The sequence below is a fragment of the Anopheles marshallii genome, chromosome 2 (genome assembly GCF_943734725.1).
Source record: "Anopheles marshallii chromosome 2, idAnoMarsDA_429_01, whole genome shotgun sequence".
In the NCBI taxonomy this organism is placed as follows: domain Eukaryota; kingdom Metazoa; phylum Arthropoda; class Insecta; order Diptera; family Culicidae; genus Anopheles; species Anopheles marshallii.
The window spans coordinates 91,469,177-91,492,024 of NC_071326.1; the positions used below are offsets into that span (position 1 = coordinate 91,469,177).

Consider the following 22,848-nt stretch of genomic DNA (forward strand, 5'->3'; position numbering starts at 1 on the left):
ATAGAAATAATAGTATATCAATCCAATATTATTATATCAACAACAACAAAGTGCGTGCTAGGCTGGCATTCGTTCTTCAATCTCTTCCTCGTTTAAAATAAATATATCTGATTCTATGCTTTTCTTTTTATATGGTTTTTCTCTTGCTTCTGTGCCACAGTTCCTCACCGCAATTGATTACCAATTTGCAAACTCATCTGATGAGTTGTGAGGAGATTTTGGTTTAGTATAACTTTTGCCGAAGCCTGTTCCTTGGAGTAAGCAATAAGCACGTGGCCCAGTGTTTCACGCTACCACGTGTACGTGTTTGTTTTAAATATAGAATTTACTATCAATTTTTCTCAAGTTAGACTCGATAATGACAACAATTGTACAGCTACTCTCATGTTTGTTGGTATGTGTATGTGATTCTTTAGTGAAGGTCTTCGCTTTGCATTTTAGCTCAGGTTTTTATTTCAAGTTTGATTACTGGTTGTTTACGTCTCGCTCGGATGAAGTTCAAAAAGGGAGGAAAACACAACATGAATCCCTCCAGGGAGCATAATAAAGAGAACACTCTAAAATCCAAATGCGTGCAGGTGAACGGAAAATCATAATACATAATCCTTCTTAATTATATCCTTTTTTGATGACGGTTTTTGTTGTAGGTCTGTCTTTTGGCAATATGGGGGTCGCAGATTTAGCACTCGCTACACTACGCAATGCAAAATTGTCTGGTGCATCTAAACCTGGTAGCTGCTACTAACAACACACACACACACAATAGAATGCATTTTTCCACCCTATCCCGCTAGACATTGTGATTGTGTATAGCCAAATGCTTTTATTTACTTGTAGCTCATCGTGTTTTCTCCGCTTCCATGAGTGTGCAATAGCGAAATGGTCTTCCATTGGCGTGCGGCAAAGTACATATCTATTTGAAAATCGTTTACCAGCAATTATGTGGGGTTTTTGTTGTTGTAAATGAGTCGCAGAGAAACCGAGTTACAAAATCGGCAGTGATTTGGCCACAACATTCAACTAGACGTGCGCTGATAAACCGAGTTGCTAGGTGCGATAAAACTAGTTGATGCATGTGAATTGTGAAAAAATTAAGAAATGTGGGAAAAATGAATGTTAAGTGCAACATATGGAAAATATAAAGTTAGTCCGAACACACCAGAGTGAATGATAATAAGTAAAACAAAACAAAATGAAAGCTCCCCGTAACGCCGGGTCGAACTAGCGTCCCGATCATCCATATTATCTACCATTTGCTACTAACTGTGTTTCAGGAGCGCGTACGCGCGTATGGGCATATTGAATGTTCTTATCCTTTTTGTTTCATTTCCTGGTGCTCTTCGTGCTTCGCATCTACGGATTCACTTCTTTCACATGTACGGACTCACTTCTTTCCTGTCGCTGATATATGCCCATGCGTTCGTCGTCGCGTTCTAAAACCTACTACTATAATTTGACTTTATCATTTTCACCATTTTCTTACGTTTTTTGTTTGTTGTATGTTGTGTTGTGCACTGTTTTTTGCAAGACGATTAGTTACTTCGTTAGGGTTTAACGATGTGCTTTGTTTTTACTGTTTACTTCCTTTTACTTCCTTTACTTTTACTTCCTACATATTGTATGTCCTTTCATCTGCCCAGTTTTGTTTGTTTTTGATCGGGGTAAAATATTTTCTTCTTTCGCTTTCCTTGTCTTGTTTTTCGCTCAATTTTGATTAACATTCCATTTCATTAGATCGTTATGTTCTCCTTTTTTTGCTTACCTTTTTTTTGTATCAGATCGGTCTACTTTTTTATCTATGATTTATTGCTTTAAGAGATTTCATACAGTTTCTTTTGTATGTGTGTGTGTTTTTCGTGTGGTTTCGGGTTTGTGTATGAATGTGTGGGAAGTTTCGATCGGGTTCCTCTTTTTATAAATGGCAAAGGACATTTTATTCGCGATTGTGTGAATGATGACAATGGCTGTGTTTTTGATTGGTTGTTAAAAATAGGGACATGCCTTATTCGGGTGATAGTCGAGGTGATAAGTAGTTTCATTTATATGTTATATTTCCACCCTCTTTTATTTCCCGTTTGCATAAGTTTGGTTAGGGATGTGTTTATAAAAAAGAGAGAAAGAGAGAGCAGTTTACATTGATTAAGTGCTAAGAGGATTAGTAAGGATGAAGGATAAATAGTAGCCATTGACTTTAATGGATGTTGTCGAACGCCATTTTGATCAACCAACAACAACAGCACTCGTTTATACGTTTGTAGTTTTTGTTACAAGAAGTTTCAAATAAACAAAACAAAAAAAACAATAAACAACGACAATACAATTCGCAAATTCGAGTGTAATATACTCTCGAGATTGTGACAAGTGTGGGAGCAGGAGCAAGGGGGCTGTGTGTGTAGGAGAAATCGACTCTCTTTACTGACTTATTTTATTTTCCCTCACTTACCCTTTGTTTCCTTTTGTTTGTGTTTGTTTGTGTTAGTTCTAATGAGTGTTTATGTTTTGTAGTTTTTGTTTTCTTCTTATTGTTTTCTTCTACTTCTTCTAGTTATTTTCCTTCTTTTTTGCTTATGTAGGGGTAAGTGCTTTTTGTTGTTGCTGAAATGGATAGACTCTAGACACATTAACCTATAGTTTTAAATAGCACTTCATCGCCCGTACTAAACCGACCAGACGAGATCGATCTTTACTATTTTTGCTGTTTGTTTATTCAGTTGGAATCTAAGCTACCGAGTTTTCTTATTTATGTATGTTTGTTTTGCTTTCCATTTTGTCTCTTTCTGTCTTTCAGTTTTACCTTGCCCCAATCAAACCGAACCAGATTGTTTTTTTTGCTGTTTTTCTCGGCTATCGGTGCGTTTTGTATTTTCATTTGCATTCTCTGCGTTTCACTTTGCTTATAATTTGATTTAAATGTTTGTTCTTTTGTTTCACAGTAAATGAGCTATAACTTTTCTATCCATCAAAAACGCGCTCGGTAAAGGTGTTCGTTTGGGGGTAAGAAGTCAACCACCTTCTTGCTTTGTTTCATCATTTGTTTTTAAACACATTCCTAATATTTCGTTACATTATGTGTATTTTTGTGGAAGTATTTTATCCACCCATTTTTTTAAACCGAACACCTTTAGCTCACACGATGTTTGTGGTAGAATAGTTTGATTTTTGGTTAATTTGTGTTCCCCTTCTCTTTTTTTCTATTTCGTTTCTTTTCTGTTTTGTTTTAAGCCTTTCTTATCTTTAACTATACACGTTTCTTTCAGTTTATCGCATTGTTAGCTATGTAACCTTACCAATTTATTATTTGCCCTTTTTTGTTTGATACATCTGTCGAGAAGCGAACAGAGAAGTGAGAATGGGTAAAATTTACTACTACTTGGCTAATATTAATGTAAACAGTTACAATTACCTAAAAATGTGTCTGTGTGTGTGTGTGTTTGCGTGTTCTTTTGCAGATTTTTCATTTCTCTTGTGTGTTCTTGTGTTTGTTATTGGTTTTACTTTCTAACGCACAACTTTATTACTTCCGTTACTAGGATTTCCTTACTTCCTATGTATTAGATAAAAGGTTATTTTCGTCGCTTTTCACTTTACGTTGTTTTCCCACCTGGCCGTTTTCATAATCTTTCTGCCGTCTTTTTCTAACACAAGAATGTCTCCGATTCCATGAAAAAACTCTTTTCAAAGCACGTCAAACTCTCATCAACATTTTGTCACCGTTCTCTCGCTCCGAAAATGAACCTATGCAATAAAATTATGTTAATTTCATGAGTGTGTCCTTGCTTTTTCTATCACTGTCGTACGATCGATACAATCGCACAACAGGTCGGAAAGAGTTTTTTTTTTGTTTATATTTAGTTTTAGAAGTAATCAATTTTATTGGTTATATTCTACTACGGTACAGGTTAGGACTAATGTCACGTACGGCTAGTGCTTGCTTTTATATCGAGCTAACTTAACCTGATACAACTAACGGTAATGAAACTTACTAAACGAAAGTTAAATTTACGATCTGATCAACACATTTAAGAAAACATATAAAAATGATCGTAATAACAATAATCTTTGAAGAATAACAATTAGTATTGAAGAAATATAGTTAACATAAAACAAAACATATATGAAAGGAGAATTACAAACAACAGTTATTGAAACAGATAAAAGAAAATCGGAATCATACAACAACGTAACCTCAAGACATGCAGCCACATGTGCCTTTGCTTCAATTTTTGCTACGATTATTCATTAATCACCTCTAATTGTTTTATCTTATTAACTGTACGCTTTGCCATTTCGCTTCACCACAACTAATCCTAGATGTACGATTTCTGTATATGTATATATATGAAAGATTAAGAAGTTTTGACTTGTTTTTTGTATATTATTGTTGTTTTGTTCTCTGTTCTCTTCTTTAATTTTGTGTTGCCTTGTCTTCTCTGCCGTCTTTTTGTTTGTGTTCTTTGTTTCAAAGATGCGTTACGCCGAACCGTCGGAAACTCGCCGACCAGTGCACGATTTACTTATGACTAGCTTTTATAGTTTAATCGTTCTAATTATTTGTTGTTGTTGTTGTTTTGTAATAATAACATATTTCATAAACTTGGTAAATGTTAAATTGCAATGCTTTTTTTGTTTTGCTGCCGCCGCTAATAACCCACCGCACGGCACATTTGGGTGGTGGTGGGGAATTTGGCTGTTTTGTTCTCGCTTCTCTCGATTCGTTTTCGCACACACGCTTCCATTTTGGTACACCAACAAATGGTGACAAGAAAATTCAACTTAAAAACACAGTCTTAAATATGTTAATATCATTTCTTTTGTTTTGTTATGTTTGTAAATGTCCTCCTCGAATGTCGCAATGCGCAATGATACTGTTACGCACTCGTCCCGCATTTCACGCGATTTTCCATTTTTTTATTCTGGCATGTATGTTTGCTGACTTCATTTTTTAAATATCATCCTTCCTTTTAAGTAATATTTGCGATGTAGCATTACATTAGTTATCAAAGTTCTAATACGTCTACTGTAGAGATTGCATATTAACGTGGTTTTTGTCCATGAGGGTGCACGTGTGTCCGTGAGAAGATGTAGATTGTTTTTTCATCCTTCTGCTTACTTCACACTAATTGTTTGTATATGTGTGTTTGAACGTGGGCTTTTTGTTTGTGTGTAGGCCGAGGAATTTTGTATTCACTCTCCGATTAAATCCGCTTACAGTTATTGGCGTAGTAGCCCCATAAACAACAGTAAATCCGCGAGAAGAAGCAAACAAAGGTACCAAAATAAAATGATAAAATAATAATAAATACAAACAAAAATACTTACGCAGCAAGTACAGTTCATGAGAAAAAAAGGTTAGACATACAATTTCTTTCCAACAAATTATCACACAAAGATAAAAGATAACAAAAAGTAAGCTCTTAAGTCGATACATCACATCAGTCAGCATCACTGTTGCGACTAAAACTTTCTGTATAACACATTTCCGATGAAACAAGGTAAAACAGTATAGCAAATACTGCTTAATTTCAATAACAAAATACTAAACAACATAAAACTAAAATATATATATATATGGATCCACCCAGGGAGTTGCTGATCGTTCTGTTTTGTGAGACATTGCGAGGCCTCATACTACGTGTTGGCTTTCGTTTGCAATTCCCGTACGCGCCCGGGCCGCATGCCGTTGTTCGTGTCTCAAAGTCTTTATATTTTAGTATCGCGTTTGGTAGTTTTCTCTTATAAACTGTATGTGTGATAGTGTATGTGTTTCTTCTTATTTTTTTATTCTGTTTTCGCTGCAGTTTGGTTCGAGTTTAACAGACTATAGGCACGTAAGAGTTCTACTATACTGCAACATTAGGTTCAGGTGGACAGACTGATGCTGTGTGCGGAAAACAGTTAACCGACCGGGCGGGGGTGTAGTGTATTGTTGTTGATCTATTGTTTAATTTTTGTTCTCAAGATACCTCGCATCGGGTATGCAAGGTGCGAGCGAGAGCTGTTCCGTCGTTGGGAAATGTTTTGTTTCATCTCTTCATTGCTAAAACAGTTAAACCGCATTAAACCTATCACATCGAATCCTCGGTTGAACCTATCCCGCTCGGTATGGGATCCATAGAAAAGAGAGGAAGTGAGGGAGGGGGAGGGGTGGAGTGGGAAGGATTGGAGGACTTATGCTATTGCTGCATGTTTTTCAAGACGCGAGATGCTTTACGGTTGTCATGTGTGTCATTTGTGACGGTCGGCGCGTGTGCAGACGCATTTTAACGCGGGGTTTTGTACTTTGTACTGGGCATAGCACATTACACCGAGGCACTCGTTTCGAGATGCACCCACAAATGTTTCGTTGACGAGTTTAAATAAGGTAGACGTCCAAAAACGCTCGGGGAATGAAGACGGAAAACTGACATAACTGAATCCGAGGAGAACAACAAACAATCAACCGCGTTGTCTTCGGTCTTCGTAAACGGGGTTTCGGTGGTTTTTCAATGCCGATGTTCCATTTCCCTTCCTTTTTTCTTTAATAAGACTAAAGGCGCAACGCTACGTAAAAATGAATGACGGAATCGTCGCCCTATGGCATGGGTATAATCGAATCCTGCTTGGAGTAAACGCGTACGGGACAGTTTAACAGATTTCTCCTAACAAGCTACTAAAGATATCGTTTCAATACTTCGCAACCGAACGTACGACACTTAGAACGTTTGCTTTTTGGTTTTAATACTACGGTTTCTATTCGAAAAGCTAGCATCAAACTGGCTGGCCCCCGTGTTTCCGAGCGTAGTGGGATTTTGCGGTTCGAACGAGCTTTACTTGCATGCGTTTGTTTTTGGTTCGAGAGCCGCTACCGTACTTGTGTGTGTAGCGTGAAGAAAAACGTTTTGCATCCTTACAGCTAGAGGACGTGATGGCGATACGCGCACGGTGAAAGGATGAGTACGTAATATCGGTTTCGCTAGCGCCGCTCGCTGGTCATCATCATCGACGCTTTGACTATGACGAAAAGCAGCTTTATCCTGGCGATCGATGTGGGACTTCTTTTGTTGGTGACTTCAATTTAAGAGTAGATCGTTATGACTTCCCGACCACCACCTCGCACCATCAGCACTCGCTCGAGACCTTCTGTAAGGACCTCCAAGAATTCCATATCTTTAGTGATTGTTGAAGTTAAGGAATCATACAAGAGAATAGCGAATTGTTTGCAATCGCCTAGAAGTAGGCAAATCATGGACGTAACCATTCCCTTCCAAAATAAACATGCCCTATCTTTGTTTTGGTATGGTTAATGATAAAAAAATCTCTAAATTATCAAAAAAGAATGTTAAAGCTACCTTTAGAGGTATCACGGGAAATCGGATGAAATTAATGATTGAATAGTAATAAAAAGTAGATATGTTATGCCACAAATAGTCACATAAAATCGAACAGGTATTAAGTTGTAAAACATTTACAAAAAGGATACAGTTGCTCTCTCGCTCCATGTACGTTTCCTTCGGTGGGCCGGGTAAATTGAGTATGACCAGTTGAGCATCGTGTGATTTGTTCACTATAACCTCGTTCAGCTTCACAGCCGTGTGCATTCGTCTGACGTTGCCCTCATCCCTGTGTGGAACGATGTACAACGGTATTTAGTAACATACCATCATCATATGAGCAGCTCAGGGTTACTTACGGCTTGAAGGCCGACTTCACATCTTCGGCCACCTTCGTTGCATCACCACCACCCTTCTTGTCCTTGACGGGCGAGACGGACACATTGTTGGCATGCTTATCGGCACCTGCCGCATCCTTGTCGTTCTCGGTGGCTTCCTTGGTGTCCCTGTCCTTCTCGGATTCAGTCTTGGTGCGAAGAGAGACAACAAGTGGTAAATAAATAAACATAAAGGATCACAATGGATGAATGCCGCTTACCTCATTCTTTTCCTCTCGGTCGGCTTCCTCGTTTCCAGTTTCTTTGTTTTCCGACGGATCAGCGAATCGAACCTTGGACGCGGTCTTGGTATTGTTATCATTGTGATGATGATGGTCAACGATGGCCTGCACCTGTGTATGGTGTGTTTATTTTTATTTTTTATAATAAATGAAAAAGGTAAAAAAGCAAACGAAGTATTAGTTGCACTCTTGCACCTTTTTGGAAATGGAAAGAAACTTCAATTAAACCAGAACCAAACTGCAATGGAAAAACATTTCTAAGCCAAGAATCGTTTGTTTAGTGCTTATGTGTTTGCATCACATTGAACATTCGCAAAAACAAACGACAAAAAGGTTAGAATATGTAGAGTTTCGTAAATAAAAAAAGGAAAAACAAGTGTAAAACATATTATTTACACACATACAAGGTATATACACACGCATACAAACACACATAAAACGTAACTATAAAAGAGCTAGCAGACGGTTGTCTGCTGACGGGGATGAATGTTTGCATTTAGCTAAAATCATCAAAAACATGAATGAATAAATGATAGTGATGATGCAGCTGATTCCAAAATTTATGTATGTGTGTGAATATGCACGTTTGAATGTTGTTGGGGTAGATGCAAAATGATACATTGCCAGCAAGGATTCACATCAACTGTACGAACGTGCCGATTGTTGATAAATGAGATGATGAACTTTGCCGTATGTACATATTTAATTCAACATGAAACATGCACTTTTAACATTTGGGAGGAGAATCTTTAAGCCGAATAATTAATTCCGAATCACAATTATACAAATTTGTGGTTAATTGTATATTCATGATTTAAAGATTCTAATGAATACAATAATTTAATTCAGTTCAAATTATATGGCAATACAACGAATGAAAAACTAAAAAAATATTGCCAGAGCAATGGCGGATCAAGCTTCTTGGAAGTCCTACGCGGAGCGACTAATGGTTGTCACACTATGGATTAACTCCTCGTGTGAATAACCGATCAGGATTTTCAAGTATTCTTGGTACTCGGAACCTACCGCGATCGCTTAGTTTGCGTAGGGGATAATCGGCCCTGCTCCAAAGATTCTAAAATCTTTGATAAATTAGGCCTTCTTAATAGATAAATGAATCATCGGCAATTCGTTAACCGACAGAAATTCATCCCTTGAAAGATTCATTATTACGAGTTCCGCGAATTACAAGAATACAACTCAAGATTCAGAGGGAAAAGAAAAACTATGCAGTTTTAATTGATAACTCATATGAAGGAGGATGAATTGCGCAAGCAGTACGAACATGCTTCATTGCATTGGCTCTGTGGTGGATGAGTTGACGAGAAGATGAGATGAATGTGAGGTGAACCGATTGAAGAAAACGAGCAAATTGCAGCTTGAGCTTTTAAAACGAACGGTACGAATGACAATGTGAATAGACGAAAAGCAAGAAAAAATGTGAACGAACATGATAATAACGCTGCAGGTAAGTGGTACAGTGATAAAACATCAACAAAAAGGAAACCAATCGTTTAAAAATAAAAACAGCTAAACAGGACTAATCAGCGACAATATAGCTCGGACACAACAATAGCAAACTGCTGCAAACTGGTAACATCAATGGCAATAAACAAAAGGAAAGTAGAAAAGAAACACAATCGCTATCATCATCTGCATCACGCTCATCGTCATTACCAGCGGTGTTCGATCCTCTCCGTTAGCAGTGGCCTGAGAGAACTCCACCATGTTATCCACCTTTGTTTTTTTTTGCATGATTTGTGTATTTTATCAAGTATGCACCAATTGCAACGTGTGGGTATGTGTGTAAAATGGTGTTTGTTTGCTCAGTTTAAAAGGGTTTTGTTTGAGTTTGTTTGTTGCGTTTCAAGGAAGATCGGGTTCGTTAACGGACCACAGTAGTAAACGGTAAAGGGATTTATTTTTCGTTTTTTGGGTGTTCACCCGGAAGGCGAATGTTTCAATTTAATCAATTGGTGGTTTTGGCGTGGGGGGTTGCGTTGCGAATTTATCGATCCATTGCGGTTATAATGGTAGAATAATGGAGTTGGTAAGAAAGAGAGAAGAAAAATAGAATTTGGTTTAGTTTCCTGTTGGCCATCGGTGAAGCAGTTGCATGCGTGAAGCGTATCGTATCGGCTAGCTGCTATTTTCGACCTTCGGATGAAGGTAGGATTTCTGTCTAGCTCTTTTTTTATCAAACACCGATACACTAATGCGGACAGCTGGTTTTGGCACATTATAATATTCTCATCCAATTTAATTATGAACCACCAGGCGCCGCCATCGGATGGAACCGTCCGGTTTTTGCGCAAGGGAAACACGCTCGTCCTTTGAGCAACATTAACATCTCTTTCAATTTTGTTACTCTGTGAACTTTTTTGTTCCTTTCTTTACAAACTGCATAATGTTTCGGTACTTTCTCGACCACCCACTCAACACGGCGAATGGTGATCACGTACGACGTTTTATTCGGGCGGTAAAGTATTAAGCAGTTGGTTCCCGATTTTTCTCACATCGATTTCCACCACCATCGTAATGTTGCCATCACCACCGGAAAGAGAAAAAGTAGACCCAAGTCCAGGTCGCGATACTTACCACGTTCTCCTTTTCACGTTTGTTCAATCGAAGTTTTCTCAGCATCTGGTTGCGTTGCTCCATCATAAGCGTCCGCTCGTACGTGTATGCCGAGATATCACTATCCATCTGTATAGCGAAAAAAAAGAGCAACGAAAGCAGCGATCAAAATCGAGTCAAATCAGCTCAATCCGCTACCAGCGGATGCTGGCGCCGAGACGGGAATTTGCGCTTGAGTGTGGATGAAAATGTATATAATTTGCAATTTTCACAGCATTGCGAGTCGGTTTGATGAGCGGAAATAGTGCCTGAAATGGATATCGATGCATGAATTGAGATGGAAACATATTCTGTATCGTTTTGAACGGTTCGCGTGAATATGGGCGGAATGTATCATCCCTCTGGTGTGAAATCTGTTGGAAAAGGTACGTTTGCGTTATGGTTGTGTTAAAGACCGTTCAACGTATCCGTGCAAATATGGCCAAAACGTGAGAAAATATTAGCACATCATTAATCCAATGGATTGTATTGAAAGCCAAAGCTTTGATTATTCATTCCAACAGTATATGATGCATAGAATTTAATAATTCTAATTATTTATTGTCTGGCGAATAATTTACGTGAGGCAATTGGAGTTTAAGCAAACTAAAACAATCACTAAAACGAAGCTGGATGGCTGGTTTTGGCACATTAAAATAATTTCACCCAATTTTATGATGAACCACCAGGCGGCTCCATCGATTGTCAGTTCCTGGAACTATCGTTTGAAAGAGCTACACATCAAGTTTATTTCCTAATTTAAAAAAAGATCATACTAAAAACAACCGAGTATTCAGGGCAAAACATAAACATTTCTAATGCATTTCTTTGCTCTAAATCCTATGAATTTTAGATATTCATTCGAATATGGATCAAAGAGACGTTATAAACGGATGAAAGGAAAAAAAATAGCATGGAAGGACTGAAATCATTTACTAATTAATCTTGACACATTTACGGGATTTACAAAACACATCATAAGGATCTCAACTTGACTGTAAAATTTCACGAAGACATGATACAAAATGAAACCCAAATGAAGGTCGAAACCAGCCTAGGAGAAAAGTCTAGCATTCGAAACGATGATTTACGACAGGTAACGCATAATTTATGAAAGCATACTGTGTAGAAATGTACTCGGTTTATCGATGCAAAACACATCCCGTGTGCGTTAGGGAATAAAAATAACCTCCATTCGGAAACTCGCCTGGAAAGGATCGCCTTACCAAGAACCCTGACCAAAAGAATACGCTCGGGCGCGTTTTAATCGCTCATTCAACTTCGGACAGCGGAATCAGACCGTGCCCCGGCAAGTAACGATGTGGAAGAGCACAGAAAACCAGCACAGCCCAAAGATAGGTTATGGAAATGGTTTTTGGGATAGTGGGTGGAAAGATGGACTGATACACAGGAGGATCACGTACGTGAGTAAATACAAAAGAGTGAAACAAATAAATTATCTTTAAACAACGCTCGCAGTCAACCCTGCGCACGGGAACGGACGACGGAGAATGGTCCTTGGCTTCCACAAGGAATTGAATCGATTTAAGAAGCAACAAAAAAACAAGCAGAAACGAAGAGAATCTGGTGCGATAAAAACTGGTTTTCCTATGCGAAATGGTGCCCATTGCTGCACAGCATCGCTACGACAGCATAGCAGAAAGGAAAAGAAAACAGTATGGAACAGCAGAGTTTCAACGGGCATGTTTGTGCGTTGTGTATTTACAAAATGAAAGGAAAACGAATCCGGGAACGTCTGTATCCATTTTGTGTGTCGGATGGAATCGTACACAAAGAGGAAACATATACACAACGAAGAAACTCCGGACAGGCCGTGGAGTGAGAGAGGCACAGCAGAAAAAAGAGCACAAACACGCTGTTCGGAAGGAAATTTTTCTAGCAACAAAACAAACAACGATCGCTCGACTCTCTTTGGCGTGGGAGAAGGTTGAAACATGGGTGGTGAAGGTGTCAGGATAAAGGGTTCAGAAGGTGACGTTTGCAAGAATCGGGATCGGAAAGCGCCATAAAATATAGAGACATAAAACGTTTAAAGCGCGCCATTTTATAATGAAGCCGTTCGGGTGGCGGAAAAGGGCAGAGATCTGCGCAAGCGGCCGGCAAGGTTTGATTGCAACGAAAAACCATCATTTTCGGTCGACGGTTCCGTCTTGAATGATGTGTGAAGAATATGGTACGAATCCGGTTTACGCCTGTATGGAATGGCAACCAAATTGGAAATCGAAATAGACTTGCATTGTTTCCGGTGTTGAAAGGCGGTGCGTGTGTTTATGATATATAGCAGATGTGATGGATTTCGAACATCAAGCTGTTAATTATCAGACTGTTACCTCGAATATATTGGATGGAATGGGAATCCCTTTCCCAATATATACTTGCTATGGATGTGGGCATACTCGCTATAGAAACACCGAGTAGGACTTATTCGCTCATGTTCGCAAAATAACGCATATGAACTTTAATAAAAAGTGCATCGCTGGACATTCCCTTTCTGGACTCTACACCACTATACAGCTATTACTTACCATTTCCACGACCTCTACTTCCGCCTCAATTCGCAGATGGTACAGGAACATCTTCAGATCCTTCTTTATCTGAATGGAGTTGTCTTCCATCTGAGCGACGGTAAAGATACGCATCTTGCAGTTCTTCCACGAGCGATGTTGTTTCAGCAGGAACGGTAACAGCATCAGCAGACCACCGTCGTGCACAATCCACCAGATATCAATGTTTCCAGCAATCTATTCAATCAGTTCAAGCGAAAATAAGACATTAAGGAGAGCGGGCAAACTTCTACGCGGGAAGCATCACATACCTTATCGCCGATGGCCGGGAAGAAGTTGATGCCCTTCGGGACGAGCAGCGCCATTCGTGCGGCACTAACGTGGCGCACCGTTTGGAGAAACACGTGCCAGGTGCGATCGTGCTCACTTTGACGCCAACCATACGGCCAACCGATGATGACCGTGTTCGGCTTCATGCCACCGAGACCGATGGTTTGCACCCTGTAATGTAGAACGAAAAGCATGGTTGCAATGATCGGTCTTATAAATAAATCATAACTCATTGCGTGCAGTACGAAAAGGGTCCGGGGTTTGTTGATTTGGAAAATAACTAACATCCTGGCGGAAATCGTAATCAGCTGAATGCTCGAGGGAGGTTAGTTATCATGTAGCTTTCCTTGTACAATATTCATGTTATTAATAAATTTCATGTGAATGAGGCATCCAGTAGTTCGTACATACATCAAGGAATACATTCTACACTCTACTAGAGTCAGCAAGTCTACTAGAGTAACATTAGCCGTTAGTAAGCCGAAAACGTTCGAGTTCAGCAGTTTTAGACACTGAAACTCCAATTAACAACGAAGCAACAAGAAGCAACAATTCACAGAAATCATTTCATTTCCATCATCATTCGAGTGTTAATTAACTCGATCGTAGGCATTGCACCTTCACCCCAGCATTCTGTAACATTGATTTAAAATGTATTAATTTCCCTCCAAGCATCCTGATGCAATCAGACAGCACACCCCGTTGATAATGGCAACAACTTCCAAAGGTTCAGGACCGATTATTCTACCGCACAAAGGTTATGCCCCACCTGAACGGCTCCGAAAGGGCATCCAACTCGAGGAATTGTGGAATACCTGGGGCAAAAAGTTGGCCTTATTTATCGGTCCCATCTGGGTCGTATTTCTTGTATGCCGGTATCGTGAGTCCGAGGAACTCCCCGGGAAATAGAAGGATTCAACCTTGAACGGTGAAATTGATTGCAGTATTCCCGGTGGAGCTCGGTGTACACTGCCCTCCAAAGCCGACAAGCAGAAGATAATGCCGGGGCTTAGTGATGGGAAAATATGAGAAATTGATAAAATATGATAGAAATTATGGTGTTCGGTGGGATCAGTCCGACCGGCGGATGATAGCACTGAATATCTTTCCTCGGAACAATGTTAGGTTTTGCGTCTGGAGTAAAGCTTTTTCAAGACGGAGCACCTGCACTCCTGTCCAGGACCGATAACAGGTGGATGCTGATGAATTTTAGATTTCATTTTGCTCTGTCCGATAGTTGAGCTCGTTGGGAATGCTACCATGGCTAAACATTGTGCACAATTTTTCGATCTCCTCTAAGTTGGTACTTACGCGTGTGAAAGTCCATCGGCAATGTTGGATGCCACCAGCACATCGCAGAAACCCTTCACCTTCTCGTCGTCCATAACTTTGCGGAGCGCTTGCTTGGCAGCGGCCGCTTCACCGGCGCGTTTGGTAAAGTCACCCGGAATGAGCGATACTACTACGGCCAAACCCTTGCCAGCTTTCAGCTGCGACACGAACGAGAACAGTTTGCGATACTTCGGTGTGAAATCATCGTTCATCTTGGCCAGCATCAGTATCTGCGGACGCCAGTTCTTCGTGTGCGGTGGTCCTTCCTCGAGGCGGAGCAGTGAGTAGCGGGCGGCAGACAGGGCAATACCTCGAATACCATCACCCCATTCCTTCTCGGCCCTGTGGAAACGTCAGAAGGTTAACATGGCGAAGAGTTAACTGTACGGTGGGATACTTACCCGCGGTACTCGATGTATTTGTAAATCAGGACGGCCATTCCCATCGCAATCAGTGCAAAGTACCACGATGTCATGAACATGATCGAAATACAAAGCGTCAAGCCAATCAGCGATAGACACCTGATGGATAGAATGGAACGGTTAGCGTGGGGTTTGGTAAGGCCACATTACGCGGATAATTAGCGAGCAACGCACCAATGGTAGTACTTGAAGCGTGGGCGCCAGTTCGGTGTACGGAGCAGAGTCTGCAGGGCACAGGCCAAGTTGACAAAGCCGTAACACATCAGGAAGAACATGGATAGCAGCGGAGCGAGCAGATCGACATTACCGAGCAGAATACCGCACTGGCAGATCAGCAGCGTGAGAATGAGAGCGCGCGTTGGTTCACCCCGCTTGGACGAGACGGCAAAGGGTTCCAGGAACGGGATGATACCATCCTTTGCAATAGCCTGCAGCAAACGCGGTGCACCGGTCAAACTCTGCAAACCAGCTCCGAGCGTTGACAGGAAGGATCCGATCAGAATGACCCACTGATTCGGCCAGGCCATGTTCGCTACCACCAGCTTACCACCAATGGACTGTCCGAACCTGATGTAGATGTAGACAAACAAATGAAACTACTGTGACATTCCGACACTTTGGACACACGCCGTAGCTCATTCGTCACTTACTTGTCACGCAGCAGTAGATTGTCCACGGTGCCGGCAAATAGCAATACGCACGACAGATACACGGTCGAGGTCGTTAGGATGGCGCCGATCGTACCGATGGGAATACTTTTTTGTGCGTCCGCCAAGTCGCCGGAACGGTTCGAGCCAGCCATAATACCTATACAGGTGTGTAATCAAAGCAAGCGATACATGTGAGCGAGTTCAGTTGAATTTGGTACCGAAACACTAAAGAGCAGCAACTGAAGAATGTAGTGTGTGGGTAACGAACGATATTACAACCAATACAATTACAAAATAATGCAATATAATATCCTCGATAGTCGTTCATCTCGTTCTGTTGTGGACTTTGCGGAAGGTATGTAATTAAGGTGCTTAACATACGTTGAGAAATAGTTTTCAAAAACTAATTAGTTTCTAATAAACGAATGAAAAAATAGAAAAAGTCGCATTTCTGCAGGCACTGACAAACCTCGAGGGCTGGAAGGCTTCAAAAGAGGAAGTTACCTACAAATTTAAGAGGTTTATTGTGATTTAATTGTAATCGCAATTTTAAAACCACGAAAATTGTGAGCCGTTTTTTTGTATTTTGTCCTATTGAGGAATTGGATGGTAATCCACCATGTCCTCTGTTTCTAAACTGCAAAACTATTTTAATCCGTATACGCTCTTGCAATTTCTCTTGATGAGGCCCTTGGACCTCTCGTCCTTAAAAGAATAGTTGAACAAAGCCCTTGTACCAGATACTTCAACGAAACACAAAAAATGCTACCCATCTCGGCTCTCGTTTAAACAACAAAACCAATTAACTAACGCAAAAACATGGGTGGCAGAGACTAGAAGCTTTCGCCTCTGAAATTTCCGACACGTCCAATCGGACAACAGTCTGCAGCAGAATGTACCAGGTTTTTTACTCTCCTTTGTTGAACCCGCGTCACCTTACGGTGACAGGGCTGAATCCTTCCGAGAAGCGCGCATACCGCGGCAAAATGGAAAAACTTTCCCTAAGACATCACAGAGCTTTTGCCTGGTTCGTGTTTAGTCGACCTTCGCGTGTGTCCCATCCTACCGAAGGCCACACGGTAACGACTTTTGCAATTATCCTTCCCGTGTTGTTCACCGCTCTGTCAGTCGTAACTCATCTGATCTGCCGACTACTGTTGGACGATGTTTTTCTATGAGTGTTTCTGGCCGTATTCTTCCCACCTAAAATGTCGCTTGTTTCAAGTGGCTTATCAGAATTGGTTATGGTTATGCCGGTAATATGGCTTTCAGTGCTTTACCCTTGCCTTTTTTGTACAGCCAGTGGAAGTAAGTGAGTTCTCCCACTGGGTAGAGAGGAATCGTCTCTCGACACATCTTACTAGCGTAGCTGTTTTGTGCAGAGTTATACCGGGATTCGTGGCAAGCAGGTTACTACCGTGTGGCGTTTGGAACAAGATTAGTATATCATGATGAACATGACGATAACGAAGCGTGGCTAACATCTGGATCATTTAGACAGTGCGGGGTCAAATTTATTTTTACAGTTTGAAGAAATTATAACAACGGATGAAATTGAATTCCGTGTCATTAAGCGAGACCACAGATTTGGTAACAGTGAGTGCTGCATCTCTTATATGGGATGAAGTCGCAATGAAAGCAGTGAAATGAACTCTAACCAATTAGGCACAGCAACCTACCTGTTACCGACGGGAAGAAGATGCCGATCAAAATCGTGAAGGCAGTCGTAAGATCAGCGTACACCTGGTTGTAGCTCGGACGGTCCAATGGTTCGATGTGCTCCGGATCCATTCCGTACGATATGTACTGTCCCTCCTGCAATAGCGCACATGAACGTGAGAGAAACAACAAATCTATCATCACCCTGTTTGATCTTTCGGTCTCTATGAGCCAGCAAAAAGGTATATCCGTTGATCCATCGCATCGCAACGTATTGATACGTATCGACTGATAAAAGGCAAAAGCCGAGCCGGTGTGTTGTTACTCACTTGCAGGAACGATGGTAGCAGGTTGTCGAAGAAGACACCACTCTTCAATCCCTTGATACCGCGAACCAGCGTTACGTTTTGCTCTAAAACGAAAAAAAAAAATCATTGCGTGAAGGATCAGTTGAATGGGGGGCGAGAAATGTAAACCATGTACGTACGAACCTTTGAAGTATGGATCACACTCCCCGGAGGCGCAGAAGTAGTTCCACAGTACACCGCCCTCATCCTTGGAGCAGTTGGCAACGGCCACATCCTTTAGCAATCGTTTTCCCAGCACGCACAAACTGTATAGGAAAGGGAACGGGCAGGCGACAGTGAATAGAATGTTAAGGGAACGAAGGATGCATGTGTCCAGCAAAAGAAAAACTCGCAAATGTGTTTTTTTTTCTCGGGAACAATGTTATCGTACTATGTATAACACAATTTCAAATTTAAAATCCTAAGTTATTACACAGCAACGTAGTGTTGTGTTCTTCTGGACACGCCTTGTCTCGTAACTTTGGTTTCGAAATGTCACCCAGATACTCACAATAGCTTATCGTTTCCTTCGATGTTGTCGAAAATGCCAGCGTAGACCGCAATGATCGAGAAGATGACACATGCCAGGGCGACAGTGGCAAATTTGTTCACGAACTTTACTCCAACGTACACGATCAGACCTGGAAGTGGAAAACCCCGTGTGTCAGTGGAAATTACATCAGGTGCATTATGAGTCAACACACACATGAACACAAAGCCAATCAGAAGGCGATTTAGCGTAGTGAAGCCCGCGTATATCGTGACCGCGAGCGAAAGTGTTCACATGTGAAGATGCAATCAGGGTACCCGTTCGCGACAATGGTGTTGGCTGGGTGTGCTGTAGAATAAATTGGACGAATTGGGCGTGATTTATCTGGCCAGTGGGTTTTGCGGTGAAGTTATTTCATGGCTGAGCTGGTAGCTGTTCGTTTCAAGGACGAGAGTTTTGAAGCGTAGGTCACCGTACGGCGAACGAATGTCTGAGCGTGGTGGTATATCGAAGGGACGAATGATTAACGGCTTGGAGGGTTTCCAATGGAATTCAACAAATGTGCACGAAGCTTTCAAGAACCGTGCGTACGAGTGCGATGCTCGAAATGGAATGTTGAAAGGACTCCCGGTACGCCGGTGTACGGGATATTGGTTACCATTGCTTTGACGTATTAATGGTGCTACGCTGTCGCATTTTCAAAAAGCCACATGTATCGGATTCGCATTCGCACGGGCAAAAAAGACAATGCTTCACATCACCGGGATCGATTTATGATTTGGCAGACGTTGTGTGTGTTACCATTGGAGCTGGACGATGCATCAGCACTTACCCATCACGCACAGCAAACCGGTACCGTAGACGCGGAAGTTGTTGTACATGGCCGAAGCGTCCTTGGTGAAGTCGCCGAATATTGATAGCCAGGGTGCCATGTAGGTCTGTAGGGAGGAAAGAATTGGTGGTAAGTTGCACGTTAGAAACACTGGCCTGGGGTGCTGCACACTCAGTGCGGATGAAAATGAATCAATCTTAATTATAGCCCGCAGACTGTACGAACGGGCGAAATGCGAATCAATCACTGCAGCTGCAGGACAGCATCATCACCACGATGATGATGCAAAGTCGATAGATTGGTGATGATAGCTCTAGGAATGGCGAAGAACCATGAGCTAATTTATCGTGATTAATTTTATTGTATTGCCAATTATTGAAATTACTTTATTGTAGAGGTAATTAAATGAAACTAGTTGGCTTTTAAAACTAGTTGATTTGCATTGTGCTTTGAACGCTGAGGAATTCATTTGCCTTCTTTCGGCACAGGTGTCAACAGACAGAAAGGTGGTAAAATGTAACAGTTATGCTGTTTCTTCAACTTATTCAAATCTCTTCTAATAAATGGCACATTTTTCGGAAAACAAGCTACAAAACAACCATCATTACGCCAACCCGCTGTTTGAAATAACGAAATGGAACGAATGGCCGCGGAGAAAACCGGGTTTTGTCAGATGCGGTTAACCTTTGTCAATGCTGGTGACAGTGTATTTGCGTTAAGTAAGGTGCAGCAACGAACCCAACTACTCTTGTAGCGAAGCTCAACCGGATGTTGTTTGCAATCATCTTCAAACCATTCCCCTCCCAGATAGGCCGTTCAAGTGTCAAACGATCTCCTACAATCACTGCTGCTGGAAGTTGCCCGGTGGATGTTGTGCGTGCGAAGGAAAACGGCAAAAGGCCAAAGGCCATCCAATTTCGTGATGTGGAGCCCGGCCTAAAAGGCACTCGCCGTGATGGCAGATGAGATGTGCACCCGAAACCGAAGATGCGTAACAGCGTATACCAAGTGAAGTCGTTCGAGCTTTATGAGCTCATCAAAATTCTTGTCCAATGTTGGAGCAAACTTTTGATGCCAATCCTGCCAAACAAAATGGTGCGCACGACGTGTTCCCCGCGCACAGAGACGCCGCAGCAATTTAGCGGTACTTCAAGAAAACACACTCGGTTGACGTGGAATCCTTTTTTCCTTCAAATTTACTGGACTGTTTCGGCAGTACCCATGGGATATAGCCCCCATTTTCTGCGTAGAAAACAAGAAGGATCCAAAAAAAGCGAATTACTCAGGTCGGTTCAAAAAGGAACTTTACAGTAAAGCTCTAACTGCCTCACACTCTATTAAACTGCCGGGCAGGTCTTCTGGTCGTTATGTCCGCACTGGTTTACTCGTGCCCTAACTACGCCAAAAACGCGCCAATTGTTTAAGCGACAGACACAAGAAGTTAAATTTTAATAACAGTCTCCTTGTCGTTCTAACCGCGAACTGTCGCGTCGGGTCACCGGGACCGGACTAATGCTTATTAGTATCACTTCCAGGAGATTCGAGGAGGCAGATGCACACAGTAAAAAATATGCAAAAACCAAAGCAGAAAAAACGGAAAAAACCATCGTTTCAAAATGTGAAATGTAATTTTATACTCCAAAAAAGTAGCGAAATACGTCGTTCCTATGTCCCACCAGGCAGAATCTTAGAGGCTTGGGATCTTCCTCGACGTGCGACACGCTAGGGAAAAGCTAGGAAGCATGGCGTTTAATGATGTCGTCTAATTTTTCCCCTCGCTGGCGCTTAACGTGTACTTGTATGGATTTATGAGTTTGTGTTTTTGCCTGTCCATCTCATTGGAACTGTGTTTGGTGTATTTTGGATCTTGTTTTGGGGCCGTTGACTCTCGGGTGATTTTTTTGCTGTAATGTTCAATTTTCGCTAGATGAAAAGCTCGTTTTCCGGAATTGGAATGGTGGCAAGATAGTGGAAAATCATTGCCTATGGAAAATTTGAGCCGAGAATTCCTTGTATTGTGGTCTCCAGGGCTAAGCTTCATTAGCGAAAAATGATCTTATCCATATTGTAACGTGGATTTTAGCACGAAATACTTGACTTCATTACAATATTGTTGCTCTGCTGGATAGGTTTCAATTTCGTGATTGCACGTTATGAGAAGGAAGGAACTGTAAGGTAGAGTAAATAATAGAAATTGATTTATTAATCTAACGCTTATTTGAGGATGGCAACATTGTCTGATCCTGCACAACAAGTAAAAAAAGGAGAAACAGTAGTGTTTCTACAACATGAAAATGGGGCTTTTCTTTCCGTTTGTTTGGAGGGTTTCGGTGTCTCAAGAAAGATCGCTCACTAGTGTGAAACAGTTAAGATTTCCGTCAGTAATCGGATTAACTTTGGAGGGCAAGCAGAGCTTCTTGCTCACTTTCGGAACATAGCACCGAATGCATATTAAATACACACGAAAGGATGAAAATCATCGTCTGCTACTCTCGACAAACGAGTGGACCGGTTATTTTTTCTTTCCGCTTCCGCAGTCCTATTCCGGAAATCGTTCGGAAACGCACGCTCGAAAAACAGTTCTGCTTTGCGATAATTTATTGTGGTGCTGAGCGGGAAGCGATGATTTGCTAAGTTGACAGAGAAACTGTCGAGCGTGCTCTGAGAAATCTCGCTTGAGAAGCACGGCAAAGCATAAAAAAGAATGTATGGAGGCGCAATACAGAAAGGAAATTCTGCTTGCTTAAGCAAAGTCAAGCAAAAGAAATTGTATTGTAAGCAAAAAAACATTCTTCGACAACGAGCTTGGAATTGTTTGTGGGTTCGGATGGTTTTGGTTGTTGTTGTCGCTTGCTTCATAATTTTACTTCAAGGGGTTTACGAATGCTTAAAGAAGGAAGATCAGAATATTTTAGACAGGAGGAAAAGTAGCTTAAGATGCTTTAAATTACACGATAACATAGTTTAAAGTGCTACAAGCTTTTAATCGTACTATTATCAATTTTACAGTTTCAACTTCCATTATTTGGCGGGACTGACTATCCGGCTACGGGTAAATAATGTCAAAGTAAGCCGGTTATGGCAGGGTTAGACCGCTTGAGGTTGTTGTGCCGATGTGATGTGATAAACTGTGATTTAAATTGATCGAAGAGGTGTTTTCCAAGGCAAAAGTAATGAAAAACAAGCTGTAGTTTGATATCGACAGTGTCAAACCTTGAATAACCTAGTTAAACACTCAATAAGTCACTCGCGTAAATACGTCTTGGTAAGTTATACAAGTATATAATTCACAAAAAAACATTTTGATTAAATAATTTAAATAAGTTCTAAGTAATAAGGCGTTCTTTAGATAGGCAACAGTCACTATTCTAACTTTTAGAAAATCCCCGGATGGATCTGTTGTTGATTTTAGTCCGTACACAGCCAGCAAGCTCGTGTACACACGAGATTTGGATTAATTTGGAACAATTCTCCAACGCAGTATTTTCTGCGGGAAGTTTCTGTTTGGGATTCCGATGGTTCGGCACTGTTCGGCATGGGTTTCGTTTTTGTTTGGGCAATTTGAAATGTAATTTAATTCCACCTAATACCATTCTCCCGTCACCGTGGATTACGACAGGAACCCGTTTTTAGAAAGAGACGCGAACAACAACAAGATGTAGAACGTCGTCCTGGGACACTGACCCGGAGCTTTTTCAGCTTCAGCTCGTTACGGA

At 41.2% G+C, this 22,848-nt stretch overlaps 1 protein-coding gene across 1 annotated transcript in view; it reads right to left on the reverse strand.

Annotated features, from left to right (window-relative positions):
• Positions 1–7,054: 7,054 nt before the first annotated feature.
• The window catches only part of LOC128706912 (solute carrier family 12 member 4), a 50,945-nt gene continuing 35,151 nt past the window's right edge, over positions 7,055–22,848 (reverse strand). The window contains exons 7-23 of the mRNA XM_053801854.1: positions 19,133–19,238; positions 18,322–18,451; positions 17,955–18,076; positions 17,793–17,875; positions 17,484–17,619; positions 15,805–15,961; positions 15,329–15,721; positions 15,134–15,253; positions 14,712–15,074; positions 13,382–13,571; positions 13,092–13,307; positions 10,528–10,635; positions 9,607–9,666; positions 7,909–8,040; positions 7,670–7,836; positions 7,460–7,599; positions 7,055–7,146 (exon numbers count right to left, since the gene is read on the reverse strand). Coding sequence (XP_053657829.1) covers positions 7,055–7,146; positions 7,460–7,599; positions 7,670–7,836; positions 7,909–8,040; positions 9,607–9,666; positions 10,528–10,635; positions 13,092–13,307; positions 13,382–13,571; positions 14,712–15,074; positions 15,134–15,253; positions 15,329–15,721; positions 15,805–15,961; positions 17,484–17,619; positions 17,793–17,875; positions 17,955–18,076; positions 18,322–18,451; positions 19,133–19,238 — 2,715 coding nt within the window. The remainder of the gene's footprint in view (positions 7,147–7,459; positions 7,600–7,669; positions 7,837–7,908; positions 8,041–9,606; positions 9,667–10,527; positions 10,636–13,091; positions 13,308–13,381; positions 13,572–14,711; positions 15,075–15,133; positions 15,254–15,328; positions 15,722–15,804; positions 15,962–17,483; positions 17,620–17,792; positions 17,876–17,954; positions 18,077–18,321; positions 18,452–19,132; positions 19,239–22,848) is intronic.